The 16,697-nt window shown below is 54.7% G+C and overlaps 1 protein-coding gene across 1 annotated transcript; it reads right to left on the minus strand.

The window, feature by feature from the left end:
* Nucleotides 1-987: 987 nt before the first annotated feature.
* Nucleotides 988-16,547, minus strand: MAP3K11 (mitogen-activated protein kinase kinase kinase 11). The gene is made up of 10 exons (XM_053561717.1): nt 14,890-16,547; nt 8,829-9,009; nt 8,490-8,638; nt 8,219-8,394; nt 7,857-8,100; nt 7,241-7,354; nt 6,438-6,573; nt 6,258-6,349; nt 2,758-3,117; nt 988-1,856 (listed from the first exon to the last, which is right to left on the minus strand). The coding sequence occupies exons 1-10, from the start codon at nt 15,626-15,628 to the stop codon at nt 1,519-1,521; spliced, it is 2,529 nt and encodes an 842-aa protein (XP_053417692.1). The 5' UTR covers nt 15,629-16,547; the 3' UTR covers nt 988-1,518.
* Between the last annotated feature and the right edge of the window lie 150 nt (nt 16,548-16,697).

Consider the following 16,697-nt stretch of genomic DNA (forward strand, 5'->3'; position numbering starts at 1 on the left):
TGGGAACAAGCTTGGGGTATGGGACGAACAAGGGGGGCTGGCTACAGTGGGACTGGGGAAGGTAGAGGACACCACAGGCCCTTGAGGACAAGTGTGGTCTAGAAGACCTAAGGGGTCATCCTGGATGGAACGGCAGTGGCCTGGGCAGTAAAGTGGGAAAGAAATGGTGGCATTTAGGATGGATCAGGTGGGAGCAGAGGTGAGAGGTAAGGAGAGGACTCAGGGTGTCCAGAGTGCCCTGGATAGATGATGTTCTGGCCTTCCTTTGTGGTCCTTCCTGAGCAGCTTTGTGCCCACCCTCCTGGCTCCCCACCCTCCTGAACTGCAGACACAGTCTGGCTGCCATGGGGTGCTGGGGGAGGGAGGAGCATGGGCTACAACTCCTGCAACCACCATAACCATGGAGGAGCCAAACCCTAGGCCACTGCATGGGAGTGCTCGTCCACAGAACCCCCTAGTCCCAAGAGCAGTGTCCGTGGTGCCAGGTGCCAGAGTAGGTCACCTTGCTCAGAGGTGTATGGAGCTTATTCCTCATGTGTCCAGACTGTGGGATCTCTGAAACAAAGCCAGGGAAAACTCAGAGGAATGTGGACTTCTGAGCTCAAAGATCCATCTGGGTGGGGACAGCATGGCCAGGGAAGGTATCCTGGGGACGAGGGTGATGTTGCAGCTGAGCCCAAAGGTTAAGCAGGGACTACCCAGCAACAGCGAGGGTCAGGGCAAGTCACTTGAAGGATGGGAATGGCACTTGCAAATACGTGGAGCAGGAAAGTGCTGGCAAGGGTGGTGAAGTGGGTGAAGCCAGCATGTGGATGTAGGAGAGCCTGAGGAGGTTGGTGGCGTTGGTCCCAGAGGGGTGAAATGCAAGGCAACTTGGACTAGGCCCAAGCCAACTGCCCATTGTGTGTGTGGGGGAGGCATGAGGACATCAGGGTCACATAATAAGTTGAGTTTGCTGGTTACTTCCAAGGAAGATGACAGGCTGCATTTGGGGCAACGGCTTATGAGTTTATTTGGCTTCATTGGATCCCAAGGCTAAGGCCCCAACCCTGGGTGGGGCAGCAGAAAGGGACCCAGAGAGCCCCAGCTGCAGGTGACCCCGAGGGCAGTGGGGTTGAGGGACTAAGTCATGGGGCAGGGGCCACAGTAGCAGGACTTGGTCAAAAGTGCTGGTGACAGCTGAGGTCAGCCCCTCTCCCCTTCACCTCCCCTCCTCCCTGCACCACCTCTGGAGGCAATTCCCTGAGACAGGCTCTGGTCCTCCCAACCAGCTGGGTACAGTGTCGGGCCCCATTAGGGGGCAGGTAAGTCAGGGGGGACCTACAGTTTGCAGGTGTAGGGGGTGTAGGCCCCCCGTCCAGTGTGAAGGCTTCCTGTGCAGTGTAGTGTTCCTGACCCCCAGAGGGGGTAGAGTCCCTGGGGGGAAGCTAGGCAACCACAGAGGCTGGCCTGGTTCCCATTCCAGTGTATGCTGTGGCTCCTCTAAGTGGCTGGAGCATGGGTAGTGGCCTGACCCCTTCAAGGCCCCGCCTCCGGTGTCCATGGGGCCTGGGCACCCATGTCTTTGGTCTGCGCTCTGCAGTCCTGGGGGCCTCCCCGGAAGGGGTTGGCAGGTGGAGAGTCCCAGAAGGGGTCTGAGTCTGGAAATAAGGTCCAGGGGGCCCGGCGGGGTGCAGGCTGTGGTGAGGGCATGGGTGAAGGCCGTGGCCCAGCTGACACAAAGCTCCATGGGTCAATGCGGCTGCGGAGGGGTGAGGGCCGAGGTCGACTTATGAGGCCCAGGGGCGGTGAGCGTGGGGTGCCTGGGGTGCCAGGAGCAGAGCGTGATGTCCCTGGTGGAGGTGAGACAGTGCCTCCTATGAGGATATGGAAAGAGCACAGGGTTAGTTCCCAGGAGGCATGGCCCTGGTCTGAGCCTCAGTTTCCCCATTTGTATCAGAAGCTACTTGACTCAACCTCCTTGGCCCTTCATGACCTGGTGGTTCATCTGTTTATTCTGTAATGGTTAAGAGCAAGGCCTGTGGAGCACACCTGCCCTGGCCTTGGATCCCAGCCCTGCCACTTACCCTGTTTCCCCGAAAATAAGACAGTGTATTTTAAGGTGTGCTCCCAAAGATGCGCTAGGTCTTATTTTCAGGGAACGTCTTATCTTTCCTGTAAGTAGGTCTTATTTTCGGAGGATGTCTTATTTTGGGGGAAACAGGGTACTAGTTGTGGAACTCTGAGAGTCCCTTAATCTCTGTGCCTTAAATTTCCTCATCTAAAAACAGGTATTGCTGGTTGTGGTGGCTCACGCCTGTAATCTTAGCACTATGGGAGACTGAGGCAGGAGGACTAGGAGTTTGAGATTGCTGTGACGTAGGCTGATACCATGACACTCTAGCCTGGGCAACAGAGGGAGACTCTCTCAAAAAAAACAACAAAAGGAAACAAAAACAGGTATTATAAGAGCACTTCGTTCACAGGTTGTTGTGATAAATTATATTTCTAGAGCACCACAAATAGCGCCTGACACAGTAAGCAACCGATGGGCATTTGCTGCCAACAGCGTTATTATTACTTCTCTTATTTCATGACTGGCTTAGCTCAGTCCCACCCAGTCCCTGACCCTTGGCTGAATGTAGAACTCAGCTCCCCACATGCTCTCCAGGACCTCAAGCCTCAGTTAGGGGTCCAGCAGATAGCTGTGGCATGTGGCCCTGCTCTGGATGCCCCCATCTTAAATCCAGACAACAGGCTAGTCTTTGGGCCACTTACTACGTGTCTCCTCCTCACGCCGGGGGCTCTTGGCCGACCGCTGGCCTGCAGGGACACCCAGGTCCAGTAGCAGAGGTGCAGGGGTGGGTGGGGTACCCAGCACCTTGGGTGAAAGGCACATAAGTGGGGAAGGAGGCAGCTCGGCAGGGCATGGCGTGGGCACCAGTGTAGGGGGCGTCAGTGGGGGTTCCCGGCTCCCTGGAGGCTGCAGATCCCGGCCCAGGCCCAGCGAGGCGAGCAGGGCAGTGCCACGTAGCAGTGCCCGCTCAATCAGCCTGGGTGTCCCGGAGCTGCTGCTGCGCTCTGCTGGGCTGGGCCGCTTTGGCTCCTCAGGCTCTGGGCTTGGACGTGAGGTGTTACCTATGGCCAGGAATGGCAGACATTAGGTGGCCGTTGCTGTGTCTTCTGTGGACCCCTTAGTGGTCTTGGAACAAGGACTGAGTTCTATACCCCACCATCATCTTTCATGGCTTCCCCGCTCCCCAGCCCACTTAAGTATCCCCAATCACACACCCACATTCCAGGCTTTCACAAGATGGGGGCTGTAAGGAGGGCAGTGCAGGCCAAGGAACTAGCAGGAGCAAAGCCTGGGAAGCAGCCAGGGGCCTTGGAGCCCAGAAATGACATGACGGGGGCCCAAGAGGAGGCAGATCACAATGGACCACAGAGGCCTCAATGGTCAGCCCAGGGCAACTCCAGGCTGAGGGGCAGGTTTGGCCCCACTGAGTGAAACCAGCACCCTCTGCTCTGTGCCCACCCACTTCCTGGCTTGGCAGCTCTGGCCCTTCTGCCCACTGTCCCCACTCCACTTGTAGCTTACAGAATGCAAGTTAACCCCAACAACCCTAAGACATGCAAGCCTGGGAAGAATGAGCCTTTGCTCTGAACCAGGACATGGCTCAGAGTCCCCTCTGTCAGGTACAACCCTTACTCACACATCACTGTCCCTATTCCAGAAATGAGGAAACTGAGGCTCAGAGAGGTAGAGCCTTGCTCATAGTCCCAACTAGTTTATAGAGCACATGTCTGTGCCAGGCCTGAACTGAATGATTTGGGGGTGTTGTCTGATCCTTATGCCCCAGGCATCCCAGGCTTGGAGAGGTAACAGACTTGCGTAAGGCTGTATAGCCAGGGAGGGATACAGCTGGCCTCATCCCAGGTAGGGGCAGCAGAGCCTCGGCACTCCACCACTTTCCAACCAGACTCTACCCTAGATGTCAAGACCTCGGTGTCCTATCTTTGAGTCTAACACCCCATTTTAGACCACCTGGGGTATTATCGGAAAACCAGTCATTAAGGAGGTGGGGAGGGGTGGATCTAAGATGGCCTCTAGTAGCCCCAATTTTGTCAGATTCCCTCCTTGGTTCTAGAAACAGCCATGTCACTAGAAGAAAGTATGGCCTTCGCTGGGCTTTTAAAGGGATGCAAATTCACCTTAGGATAGTGTTGACAGTTAACACGCTGATGCCTGGCTCATAAATCTGCTAGGCTCTTCCTAGCAGAAAGAGTTGGCAACCCTGTTGTTTGGGAGAAAGCAGCAAAACTATTCTTGATCCAGAGATAAAGGTGAAATTGCTTCCACGGGGTGTCATGGAGAGGACATGGTGATTTGGTAGTTAGTGGTTCCAGGCAACAAGCTTCACAGGGCAGTCTCTGTCAGTGTAGGCTGAATGCGCCCCATCAATGTGCAACTCACTGTGACCAGTTCCCTAGGGGCCAGGACATCCAGCAGAGGACAAGCTGGGTGGATGGAGATGTGGCTCCCGACAGTATGGCTTATGCTTGGGACAATCTCACAGGGTCTGGGACCTCCATGAGATCCTAGTCTTTGATTCTCAGCCAGGCTTCTGACTCCATGGGTGGTTGCAAGGTCAAGGTCATGTACTCTCATGGCTCCAGACAGTGGCTAGAGTGTGGGATTGGGATAGGGGAACCACGTCTGGGCTGAGGCAAGTTATCTGCTTTCAGATAAAGGGACATATTTGAAAAGGATAGAGTTTAGGCCCTGTGTGCCTGCCCCTAGGAGCTCAGTAAGGGCAAGATCAAAGGGCTCTGAAGAACAGTGTCCGGGCTGCTTTGACCTACACAGCTGGGTTGACAGGACCTCAAGTTCTCTACTAAGCCTTTTGGCCTGGTACATTCCAGAGCAAGTGAATCCAAGAAGCCCCCTTGGTCTTCTGATTCTCAGTTTAGTCCCTGCAGCATAGCCAGCTTGGGCAGTACAACTGCTGGAGCAGAAGAAGGTATAGCACACGGGGATCCAGGGCCCTGCCTCTGGAGTCAGACCTCGGTTCAAATCTCTGCTCTGCTGGGTGCCTTCCATTAAACCACATAACCTCTCTGTCCCCTTCACTGAAAAAATGGAGCTAATACCAATACCCACTTCATAGAATTGTCTGGTACATAGAAGAGATCCAACAAATGTTAGCTGATATTGTTACTATTGAATGTAGCTCAGGTGATGGTGGATAGGTCAGGCTGGGTGGGGTGGGGTGAGGAATGAGTCTAAATTGTTTGCTTTAGCAACAAGGATTCAGGTCTGAGAGCAGCTAAGTGGGTCTTAGATGATGGCTGTGAGCAGCAGGTAGGACCGGGGTTCTGAAGATGGTCCCTGGGTTGACACAGGGATCCCCAAGCAAGGGAGGGCATAACTTTCTAGTTCCTGCCAAAGCTGGGCAGTGTTGAGCTGAACCCTCATCCTTCTGCTGGAGTCCTGGTCTCTGCCAGACCCTCTAGCTTCTGGAGCAGTTTGTATGTAAGAAACTCTTTCTTCAAGTGAAAGCTCCCAAGAAAGGTCATTATGAGCATGGGAACCAAAGTCCTTCCCTGAGTTCAAATCCTTAGCTGGGCATTTTAGGTAGATTACTTCCTTCTCAGAACCTAAGTTTCCTTATCTCTAAGCTGGGGATAACAGTAACACCTCCCTCACAGGGATGCTTGGATGGAATGCCTAGCACATAATAGTGCATAGTGCTGTTATTATCATGGAGAACATGATGCAGTGAGAATAGGACCATGACTCCCGCCTTCTCAGCCATCTTATTCTCTTCTCCACCTACAGGCTCTCCAGAAGCACAGTGTAGCACTTGTCTGGCTCCACCCCACATGTACAGTTTCCTTCCTCTCTCTGGGGACTTCCCTTCCCTTAGGTATCAAATGGGGGATAGCATTCTGTCTTCCTTTCCTCCCAAGAGCCTGCTAAGGGCATAGAGGCTACCACAGGGCCAGGGAAGAGCCCTCTTACAGACTGGGTCTGAACAGGGGTACCAGGCTGTGGACCCCCAGAAGCCTGGGCTGTATGCAGCTCGATTGTGGGCTTGTTGGTCAGATCTGGGTTGTAGGACTGGCCCTGTCCTGTCTCAGCCTCCATCTCCCAGTCTCTAGACTGAAAACTATCAGGGCAGGATTCCTGCTCTACTTGCAAGCCTCTCATGGCCTCCCCAAGATGCCCATAGAAAGAGCTCAGTAAGATCCTGCTGAGGGGAAGCAAGTCCACTCACCATTGAGTGTTGGGGGTGTGGAAGGAGACCCTAAGGGGGAGGAGTCATCTGAATCCAGGTACCAAGTGGCTTCGTCCATCCGGGATCTTCTCCTGGTGATGGGAGGAGGGTGAAGGAGGGATGCTTCATGAATCTTAGGACTTGGGGGAAACAGATAATGCTAGGGTGGGGGACACTCACCTCCCATTCAGGGCTTCCCCAGGCTTGGGGGAACTGGGACCCCAGGCCCAGCAAGCTCGCCTCTCTCCGTTGCTTGAGTCTTCCAGACGGCGGGGGGACTGGCGGCCCCATGCCTGGCCCGGCTCTGCAGGTTCCACTATTGGGAGGGAATCAGATGCAATCTGAGCTGAACCTTGTTCTCTGCCCATCATGACAGTCAGGCTTCAGGGCCGTCTCTTAGAGGATGGGGAACAGGCTAGCCCGCATGACACTCCCAGAGTGGGTTTTCGGTGAGATAGATGGGTCTTGGGGCCAGCAGTGGGGTAGGGCACCTCATCTAGTCCTTCAGCTGACATTTGTTGCTTAGTATAGACACTGACACAAACTGCCTGGGTTTAAATTCTGGCTCTGATACTTAATAGATGTGGAGCAAGATACCTTTTTCACTTTTCTCATCTATAAAATTTATACAATAATAAATAACAACTACTTAACATAATTATTGTGAGCAATTAACACATAGTATCATACGATTTTCTGACAAAAAAATAAAATAAATGCTGCTTGATGAACTCAGGTAATGGTAAGTCTAGGACAGGGAGCCTAGGGGTGGGGAGAAAGGGGGGACAGTTGGTGGGCTCCACCTCCAAGGATGACGTTTTACAGATAAGGGGCTGCGAGATGGATGGGTAGGGAAGTGAGGTTTCTTTTGTAAATTTCGTTTTATTAAACCCCCCCCTTTTTTTTTTCTTTTTAATGAGCTCTTGCTCAGGCTGGTCTCGAACTCTTGAGCTCACAGGATCCCGGTAAGTGAGGTTTCTTACACTGTATGGCCCGGAACCGCGGGAAAGTGGGCGAATCTCCAGCTCCGACCTCAAAGACGTTTCTTCTCCGGTCAAGGCCGGGGGAGGCCTGCACGGTGATGCGGTGCTTGAAGTCTGGGGTTTGGGCAGGGGGAGGCAGGGAGTAGGAGTGCGGTGAAAAAGAGGCAGAACCCCAACCTACAGGGGGCCCTTGGCCGGCTCCCAAGCCACGCAGGTAGTGGTACGGGGGCTGTGTGACTGGGACTAGCCTCACTGCCGCCTTGGGCCGCAGGCTCTGAATACGGAAAACCGACAGGCTGGACTCTATCTCCTGGAAAAGCGCAGAAGTCGGAAAACTGCTGGCGAGAGGACCACCAAGCCCGACCCTCAAGGCCTTCCCAGAACTTTCGTGAGACCGCCACTTCTGGCCGCAGCCACTCCGGGACCAACACGCAAATATTTCTTCTAGAACCCGCCCACAGACAGAAAAAAACCACTCCTGGTCCTAGCACTTCCAGTCTTCAGCTTATCGTCCCGCCCACCAACACCCTAAACCAATCCCAGTGCACTCACTACCCAAGCCTGGCCCCGCACCAACCCTCCGCCCACGCCACCAATTGCCGGGCGAATCCCTTACCGAGAGGCATGCTTATGCGCTCGCCGCCGTCGCGCGCCCTGAGCTTGCTGCGCTTGAAGGTGCCTCGCCGGCGCCGCACGTGCGGCCGTTCGCGGTCCACCTGCTGCAGTAGCAGCGTCAGCTCGCGCTCGAACACCTCTAGCTCCCACTGGGCCAACAGGTGCTCGCGCCGCCGCAGCTGCTCCGCTTGTGACCGCTGCTCGCGCGCCGCGCGCGTCAGCTCCTCCTCGCGACTCAGTAGTTCCTGCTTTCCGGACAGCGAAGGGGTGGGGTCAGCCTGGCCCCGACCCCGGCCCCAACTCTCTACTGTATAGAGATCAGGAATGAACTCTGTCCAACCCTGGGCCCTCAAATCCTCGCACCTTTTCCTTGGCCCGCAGCTCGTCGAAGAGGCCCTGGATTTCGCGTTTCCAGCCTTCCTGCATGGAATGGAAGGAGTCCCGCGGCATTTCCCGCAGGACCTGCGCCTCTAGCGCCTCCAACTGCTGCAGGATGGAGGCGAAGTCGGGTCTGCGGTGGGGGTCCTGCGCCCAGCACTCTAGGGGCACGGCGTGGAGGGGGCACAAATTAAAAAGGGGGGATCTCCTGAGCTAGGGAACTCTGTCCCTCACCTACCCCGTCCCGCCCTCTTACCGGCCATTAGCTGTGCGAAGGGCTCGGGACAGGTAGATGGGATGGGTAGTGTGAGCTTGTTAACAGCCACGCCATAGGCCACAGCAAGACAGTCAATGCCACGGTAGGGCACCTCCCCAGTCAGCAGTTCCCATAGCAGCACCCCAAAGCTGTGGGTGAAACAAAGAGTCTGTTCCCTTCCTGTGTCCATTTACACTTCACTGAAAAGCAACCATTAACTAAATGGTTTGAGTCCCTTCCCCTGGGCTCAGCCTGTCTGTTCAGCCCTAGACTTAGGTAGCCACTTGTGTTCTCTGCAGTCTCATACCAAACCCTGCCCAGCCTCTAGCAGAGCCACACCTCCAGACATCGCTGCCCTTAGAGAAGGTGGAGGCCTTGATAACTTCCGGGGCCATCCAGGCATAGGTGCCTGCAGCACTCATTTGCGTGGTTTTGTGCCACTCTCGGGCCAGGCCAAAGTCAGTGATCTTCAGAGTCTTGTGCTCCATGTCGTCACCTTCAATGGGCTGCAGCAGCAGAACTAGGGAAGAAGAGGGGCAGGATTGTGGATTCTCCAGGATCAGGCAGTGGGGACAAGGGAAGAGCTGTGGGTAAAATGTCATTGGACAGACATTCAAGCTGGGCACAAAGATGAATGGGTCTAGATCCTGACCTGGAGAGCACAGCTGGAGGTAGAATAGAATCAGAGAAGAATAACAACTCTGGGACACATTTTTTTTTGAGACAGTCTCAAGCTGTTGCCCTGAGTAGAGTGCTGTGACATCACAGCTCACAGCAACCTCCAACTCCTGGCTTAAGCGATTCTCTTGCCTCAGCCTCCCAAGTAGCTGGGACTACGGGCACCTGCCATGACACCTGGCTACTTTTTGGTTGTAGTCGTCATTGTTGTTTGGCAGGCCAGGGCTGGATTCGAACCTGCTAGCTCTAGTGTATGTGGCTGGCACCCTAGCCACTGACCTACAGGTGCCAAGCCAAGGGATACATTTTCTTTTTCTTTTTTTTTTTTGTAGAGACAGAGTCTCACTGTACCGCCCTCGGGTAGAGTGCCGTGGCGTCACACGGCTCACAGCAACCTCTATTCTTGGGCTTACGTGATTCTCTTGCCTCAGCCTCCCAAGCAGCTGGGACTACAGGCGCTGGCCACAACACCCGGCTATTTTTTTGTTGCAGTTTGGCCGGGGCTGGGTCTGAACCCGCCACCCTCGGCATGTGGGTCTGGCGCCCTACTCACTGAGCCACAGGCGCCGCCCTAAGGGATACATTTTCTAAAGGTCTACTAGAGACCATACATTTTACACTCAGCTCTAGCACTCAAAGAAAGCCATTTGGTTCAGTCAGAGAATTCAGTCAGAGAATAATATTCCCATTTTACAGATGAGGAAACTGCACAGGGAAGTGATTTGGCTAAGGTAATACAGCAAATAATGCAGAGATTCTAACCTAGTTTGTGTGGCTCCAAAGCCAGCTAACATTTTTTTAAGAGGGTCCTCCTCTGTCACCCAGGCTAGAGAGCAGTGGTGGGATCATAACTAACTCTGGGTTCAAGTGATCTTCCTGCCTCAGGGACTATAGGGGTATGCTACACAGCTGGCTAATTTTTTCTAACTTTTCCTTAATACTACACCAAATAAAAACTGGCAATGTGTCAGGCACTCAGTGTCTGTGGCTTTGATTTCAAGAGAAATCCATGAATATCTTATCATTTTGTTGAGGCAGGAGTGTCAATCAGAGCCCACATGAAGGTGGGGAGCAGAAGGGAACCCTCTGGTGAGAAATGAAACCCAGCAAGTACTAGGGGCCCCTGGTGCCCACCTCACATTTTGGGTAATGCAGCCACTCCCAAGGGAAAGACTCCAAAACATATCTAGTAATAATGCTGGAAGGAAAGAGAAAGGGTGGGATCTAAGAAAGCTTGGCCACAAAGGAGAAGCATAGGGCAAATGTAGGAATTGGTGGTCAGACTTGGCAGGGGCTCATGGCTTGACCCCAAATGGGGCCACCATACTCTGTACAGAGAGGAGAAGGAGCAACTTAGAGATCTTTCAGTAGGACAAAAATGGCTCATGTGAGAGAAGTTGTAAAGGAACAGGAAGAGGGCATCAGAAAAAAGTATTGAGGGTTTGAAGGGGCTCTCTATTTTCTGATTACAGCCAATTGCATTGTAGAGGAGATGTGATATTCAAGTCAACTATGTTTCTGAACATGTGTCAGGCATGTCCCTCAGCTCTCCTGCCCAGGGTGACAGGGCTGTAATGGGGGCAGCATAGGGTACTAAGGGTGGGGTACAAGGACAGGAACTAACACAGCATGATGAGTCAAGGAAAACTTCTCAAAGGAGGTGGGAGAACTAGGGTACTCAGGCTCAATTTTCAAAGCCTAAAGCCACAACCCCTCATCCTGTTGTTGGAGGCCTTGTGGAAATATTTTGCACTCCTGCCCAGTCCTTCCCTGCTGCCCTTGGCTGTTTCGTGACACCCCTCTACCCCCACCAGCTGTTTCAATGCTGGTGCTCCTCAAAGCCCAGCTTCTCCTCAACCTCTGCCTACCACACCAGGCTGGCTCAGCCTCATCCAGGTGCCAGCTTCCCCCACCCCACTGGCATCTTCCACATTTGGAACTCTAGGCCAGACAAAGGCAATTTAGCTGCTCATCTGTGGCTGTCCACAGGCCCTCTCAGTGACCACCTTTTACCATCCCACTGTGCCCAGCAGATTTTCCTGCAATACCTCCTAATTCAGAGAATGGTCATGAAATCCACTCCTGAGCCAGACTGGGACCGAGTCCTGAACAGTTTGTAAAGCTGAGGATGATCACAAAAACCTACTTCAGAGCACTGGTACAAGTATTAAACAGATCATACTTTTTTTTTTTTTGAGACAGAGTCTCAAGCTGATGCCCTGGTGGAGTGCCTTGGCGTCATAGCTCACAGCAACCCTAAATGCTTGAGCTTAAGTGATTCTCTTGCCTCAGCCTCCCAAGTAGCTAGGACTATAGGTGGCCGCCACAATGCCCGGCTATTTCTTTTTTTTTGTTGTTGTAGCTGTTATTGTTGTTTGGCAGGCCTGGGCTGGATTTGAACCCTCCAGCTCTGATGTATATGTGGCTGGTGCCCTAGCCACTGAGCTACAGACGCCAAGTCCTTTTTTTTTTTGGAGATAAGAGTCTTACTATGTCACCCTTGGTACAGTGCTGTAGCGTCACAGCTCACAGCAACCTCAAACTCTTGGGCTTAAGCGATTCTCTTGCCTCAGCCTCCCCAGTAGCTGGGGCAACTGGTGCCTGCCACAATGCCTGGCTATTTTTGTTTTTTTGTAGAGACAGTCTCATTTTATGGCCCTCGGTAGAGTGCCGTGGCCTCACACAGCTCACAGCAACCTCCAACTCATGGGCTTAAGCGATTCTCTTGCCTCAGCCTCCCAAGTAGCTGGGACTACAGGCGCCCGCCACAATGCCTGGCTATTTTTTTTGGTTTTGCAGTTTGGCCGGGGCCGGGTTTGAACCCGCCACCCTCGGTATATGGGGCCAGCGCCTTACCGACTGAGCCACAGGCGCCTATTTTTTTTTATTGTAGTTGTCATTGTTGTTTGGCAGACTCAGGCTAGGTTCAAACCCATCAGCCCCAGTATATGTGGCTGGCGCTGTAACCACTGAGCTACGGGTGCCGAGTCCAGATCATACTTTTAAAGCCTTCACTCAGGGGCTGCCATCTTGCAGGGATGATCTAAATGCCAACTGTCCTAAAGATTCTCTGTTTCCATCTCTCATATCCAATCTCTCCTCTGCATCCTCTGTCACCTCTAACTCCCCAACTTCACACCAGCCTCTGATCTGATTGCTGGAAGCTCAGAATCTGACCATTCTAAGCCCCACACAAGCTCCTTCCAAAGAGGAACCACAACAGGCTGGCAGCTGGGCAGAGTAGGAACAGGCCCCTCCCTGATGCCAGGGCCCACCTCTTCTTTTGAAGACCAACCCTTGCTGCTTCCTGGCTTGGTATCTAGCCATTTGTGGGATTCCACAGACTGGCAAAGCACTGTCTGTACCAATATCTCAGGCTGGGTGGCCACTCTCCCCATTTTCAGTTGGGGAATCTGAGGCCCAGAGAGGGGCAACTTACTCAAAGTTTGGAGACTTCTTTGTAGTTGTAGCCTTTCTGCTAGTGCTCCCCTCTCAATTCTTAACACCTGCTAAGCCTCATCCTCACCTCCACATCCTCTACTTTTCCTCCATGTTCCTTTGATGCCTGCATCTGCCTTAAATTTGTCCCATCCCGAGTTGCTGTTCTGGTATCCAACATAGACTTCAGGCATGGGAGGTCAGGGGCGATCAGAGAAGGGACTAGAGATGCCAAGGCTGGGGCCAGCTTCTCAGCACCCCCTTAAGGCTCCTTGGCTTCTGAAAGGGACCTGGCCACCAGCCCCTCCCTGGATTGGCCTATGTGAGGCTCAGGAGTAGCCTAGGCAGCTCATGCCTCTTCCGCTTCTCTACCATGGTCCCTACTTCTCCTTTTTGGGAGGTCTGGGCCAGGTCTCCAAATGGGGAGGGGGGTCTATGGGGGAGAACCGTGGGAGGTCAGGTCCAGGCCAGGCTGGCTGGTCAGTCCTGTGACTCGTGGGCCTGGAGAATTCCCCCTCCTCTCCCCACCAGGCTTCCTCACAAGGCCCCCATTGTCCAGGAAAATCATGCCATTGTTTCCTGCCCATGCCCCCCCAGCCCAGGGACTCCCCCCACCCCAATCCTGCAGACAGCAACTTGGGCCTAGGACTGGGGTCTGTGAGACTCCATGCTATTCTCAGAGAAACTGAGGCACCTTGCCTGCCCTTCACCACCACCACCACCCAGACTCTTGAGAGGGAAGCAGGGGCAACTCCTCCACCCCCCAGCTCTTTCCTGCCCTTCAGGCAGCTGGGCTAGGGAGGGAACAGGGGCTGGAGCAGGGGCAGGAAGCCAGCTCAGGGGCAGCAGGAAACACAGGAAGCGATGGGGAGGGTGGGGAGCAGGGGTCTGGGCTATTGTTCCATTTTTTCTGGAAAGAAAACGGAGGAAAAACAGAACGTGGGAGTCCCCTCCCCCGGGCCTTCGGGGAATCCCCCCCAGGCTGGGGCAGGGAATAGGGGTCCCTAGATGGCCAAGCCTCACAACTGAGTCTGACAAGTGGGAACTGCCCTGTCCTATGGGTTAGAAGAGTGGGTAGTGTGACCTGGCAGGCCTCCTCTGCCCCTCCAGCCCTGCCAAGGTCTTGGATATCACTGGGTCCTGCCACTGTGGTCCCTAGCAGCCCCTTGTCAGCCAAGGCAAAACCCCTCAAAATATCCATGCTGCCTGCCCCCCCAACCCCTCTAAGAACACTTCATGTCTCTCTAGCGACTGAGCCTGGCCCCCTCCTGCACTTCCACTGCTTTCCAGATTATACCCAAGTCTCCAACAGGGCACATGCCCTAGTGACCCCCTACTGTGGTGGGTCTGGTCTCCATGCCTTGCTCTCTAAATGCTGCCTTCATCAGGAAGTCCTCTGAACCTGTCGCTCACTTATCTTAGGCCTGTGATGGGCAGTGTCTATGGGGTCTGAAATGATGGGAGATGGAGTCTCCCACCCCAAGTGCTGGTTCCAGGAAGGTCCAGCTCTCAAATGTCCTCACCCACTGCTAAAGACCCACTGTGTATAGGGCAGTCTATGCTGGGGTTTGCCCAGGCCATTAATCTGTTTCACCTTTCTTTTCTTTCTTTCTTTTTTTTTTTTGTGGGTTTTGGCAGGGGCTGGGTTTGAACCTGCCACCTCCGGCATATGGGACCGGCGCCCTACCACTTTGAGCCAGAGGCGCCGCCCTGTTTCACCTTTCTTTTTATGAAGTCTGAGATTGAGGCTCTGAGTTGAAATAACCAGCCAGAGGTCATGCAGCCAGGGAGCAGTGGGGCCAGAATTCCAGCCCTGGCCTTAGCCTTGACAGCCAGGGGATGGGGGGAGAGTTTCCTTTGAGATACCTGTTCTAGAAGAACTGCCCACCATGAGGAGAGGGGAGGGCAGAGCACCAACACCATTATGGTGGACTTAGGGGAGGGAAGACAAGTAGTACCAGCATCCAGGGGACTTACTGGAGTTCTTAGCCATAATTGGGCAGGATGCTTATGGCCCACCTGAGAGAGCCCAATTTTTTAACTTGCCCAAGCTGCAGCTGCAGGCTGGGGTCAAGGTCTTTTCTTGAGGCTGGGGCAGAAGGACTCTGCGGGTAACCTGGACTCCTGTTTTGGGCCCAGTGTGAGCCATGGGCATCCCTGTTCACCTGGGACTCCCCAGGATAGGCTATCCTGCCTCTAGTAATTTCTAGCTAGGCCTAGCTGAGGATTAAGAGTAGGTGTGTGCCTGGGCCAGGCCACCTCCCAGCCATACCCCCAAACTCACTGTTGTTGGATTTGAGGTCGCGGTGGATGACCGGCACGAGGGCCTCACAGTGCAGGTAGTGCATCCCACGGGCAATCTGCACAGCCCAGTTGACTAGCACATGGGGGGGCACACGCCGCCCAGCCAGGGCACGGCTCAGGGGCCCGCCAGCAGCATACTCCATCACCAGGCACAGGTTGGGCTCCTCCAGGCACACGGCCTTGAGGGCAATTATGTTAGGATGTGCCAGCATGGCGAAAAGCCGGGCCTCCTGACGAACGCTCTCAGCTGTCACACTGATGTCCTCATCAGGGTCTTGGCGAGCTGCCTTCACGGCCACCAGCTCACCTCGCCAGCTGCCACGGTAGACCTTGCCAAAGCCACCAATGCCGATCACCTCCTCCAGCCGCAGCTCCTGGAAGCTGGCCACCTCGCAGGGTGGTGGGCCACCACCCCGAGACACATAGTTGGATGGAAAGATGCCCACCTGGCCACCTACCTGGCCCGCCCACCAGCCCTCATCTCCTGAGATGGCTGCATCCCGGGACAGCACCTCCACACGATCACCCTTCCTTAGGGCCAACTCATCCTGTCCACTGGGCTCATAGTCAAACAGGGCTGTCCACACTGGGTTGGCATAAGCTGCTGCCTTTGGAGACCCCTCCGGCCGGCCTCCGCCACCTCCCCCACCGCCCCCACTGCCACTGCCATTCCATGACCCCAGAGGGCTCTTGAGGAAGAGGTTCTTCAGGGGCTCCATGGTTGGGAGCCGGTGTTGGGATGCGTGGAGGACCTTCTCTGGGTGCCCGTGGTCTCCACACTGCTGGGTGCAGAGGCCCTAGTCCTGGAACCTGGGCATTCGAGTCCTGGCCCTCAGCCCCAGACCCACGCCTCTCTGGGGAGCCAGGAGTGTTGCCTCCCGGCCCCCCGCATCTCCGGCTTCTGGAGGAGGGCACCCAGGGCAGTGTAGTCAGGCTGGGGGTGTGGGACCCCGGGGCCTCCGGTGCTTCACCATGGCTGGCTTGGAGGGGTTCGAGCTTCCCTGGTCCCACAGAAGTCCTGGGAGCCTGGCTCCAGCACTCGCCAAGTGTAAGGTGGGGCCTTCCAGGGGCCTGAATTCCGGCTGAGTCTTTTAGCTCAGAGGGTGGAGGGAGCGTCCTCAGTTGGGCCGAAGCTGCCTCTTCCTGGCTCCGGCTCCTCTGGCCCAGTGGCTCCGACCCTGTTCCCTTCTTCCTCCTCCCTTTGTACTTTGGCCCCGGGGGCGGGAGGCAGAGGTGGAGGGTGGAGTTTCACTTTTTTCCGCTCTTCTCCCTCCTGAAGGAAACAGCATCAGATGACGCGGGCGGGCTGCACCGCTCCCCTCCCGGAGGCTCCGGGCGGGGAGTTCCCGGGTAGGCGGGCCAGAAGAGGCAGAAGGAGGAAAAGAGTAGCCCCAGACCCTCCATCACAACAGGCTTTGGGATCTAGAAAGGAAGCCCTGGGCTGGGTGCTCCGCTGCCGAGAGAATCCAAATTGGTCTCTGCTAAGGACGGCCCATCTCTGCCCTCTGCATCTGCATCAGCAAAATGGGATTATAGAGCTTGCATTTGGGAGTGGGCAAACTCGAATCTGGTCTTGGCTACAAAGTTGTAGGAATGTCTGATCCATGGACTCTAAACCTCATTCTTTTCATATGAGGACGAGAAGCTGTGCTTTGCAGAGCTAGTGGGATGGTGGTGGGTAACACTGGAGGAAAATGAACTGGCTGCGTCTCAAGTTCTTGGAACATGTCTAAGGCTCTCTTCTTCCCCTCACCTGGAAAACAATCCATTTCTTCATATCTCTTCCCC

Source organism: Nycticebus coucang, chromosome 14 (genome assembly GCF_027406575.1).
Source record: "Nycticebus coucang isolate mNycCou1 chromosome 14, mNycCou1.pri, whole genome shotgun sequence".
NCBI classification, from domain to species: domain Eukaryota; kingdom Metazoa; phylum Chordata; class Mammalia; order Primates; family Lorisidae; genus Nycticebus; species Nycticebus coucang.

What these genes read in the sequence shown, in the direction of transcription:
- MAP3K11 (XM_053561717.1), bottom strand. Translation starts at nt 15,628, where the DNA reads ATGGAGCCCCTGAAGAACCTCTTCCTCAAGAGCCCTCTGGGGTCATGG. An exon ending in GCGGTTCCGGGCCATACAGT is followed by an intron (nt 6,574 to 7,240) that starts GTAAGAAACCTC and finishes CCCTCCCAATAG; the next exon opens with TGGAACCTGCAGAGCCGGGC. An exon ending in GCGTGAGGAGGAGACACGTA is followed by an intron (nt 1,857 to 2,757) that starts GTAAGTGGCCCA and finishes ATATCCTCATAG; the next exon opens with GAGGCACTGTCTCACCTCCA.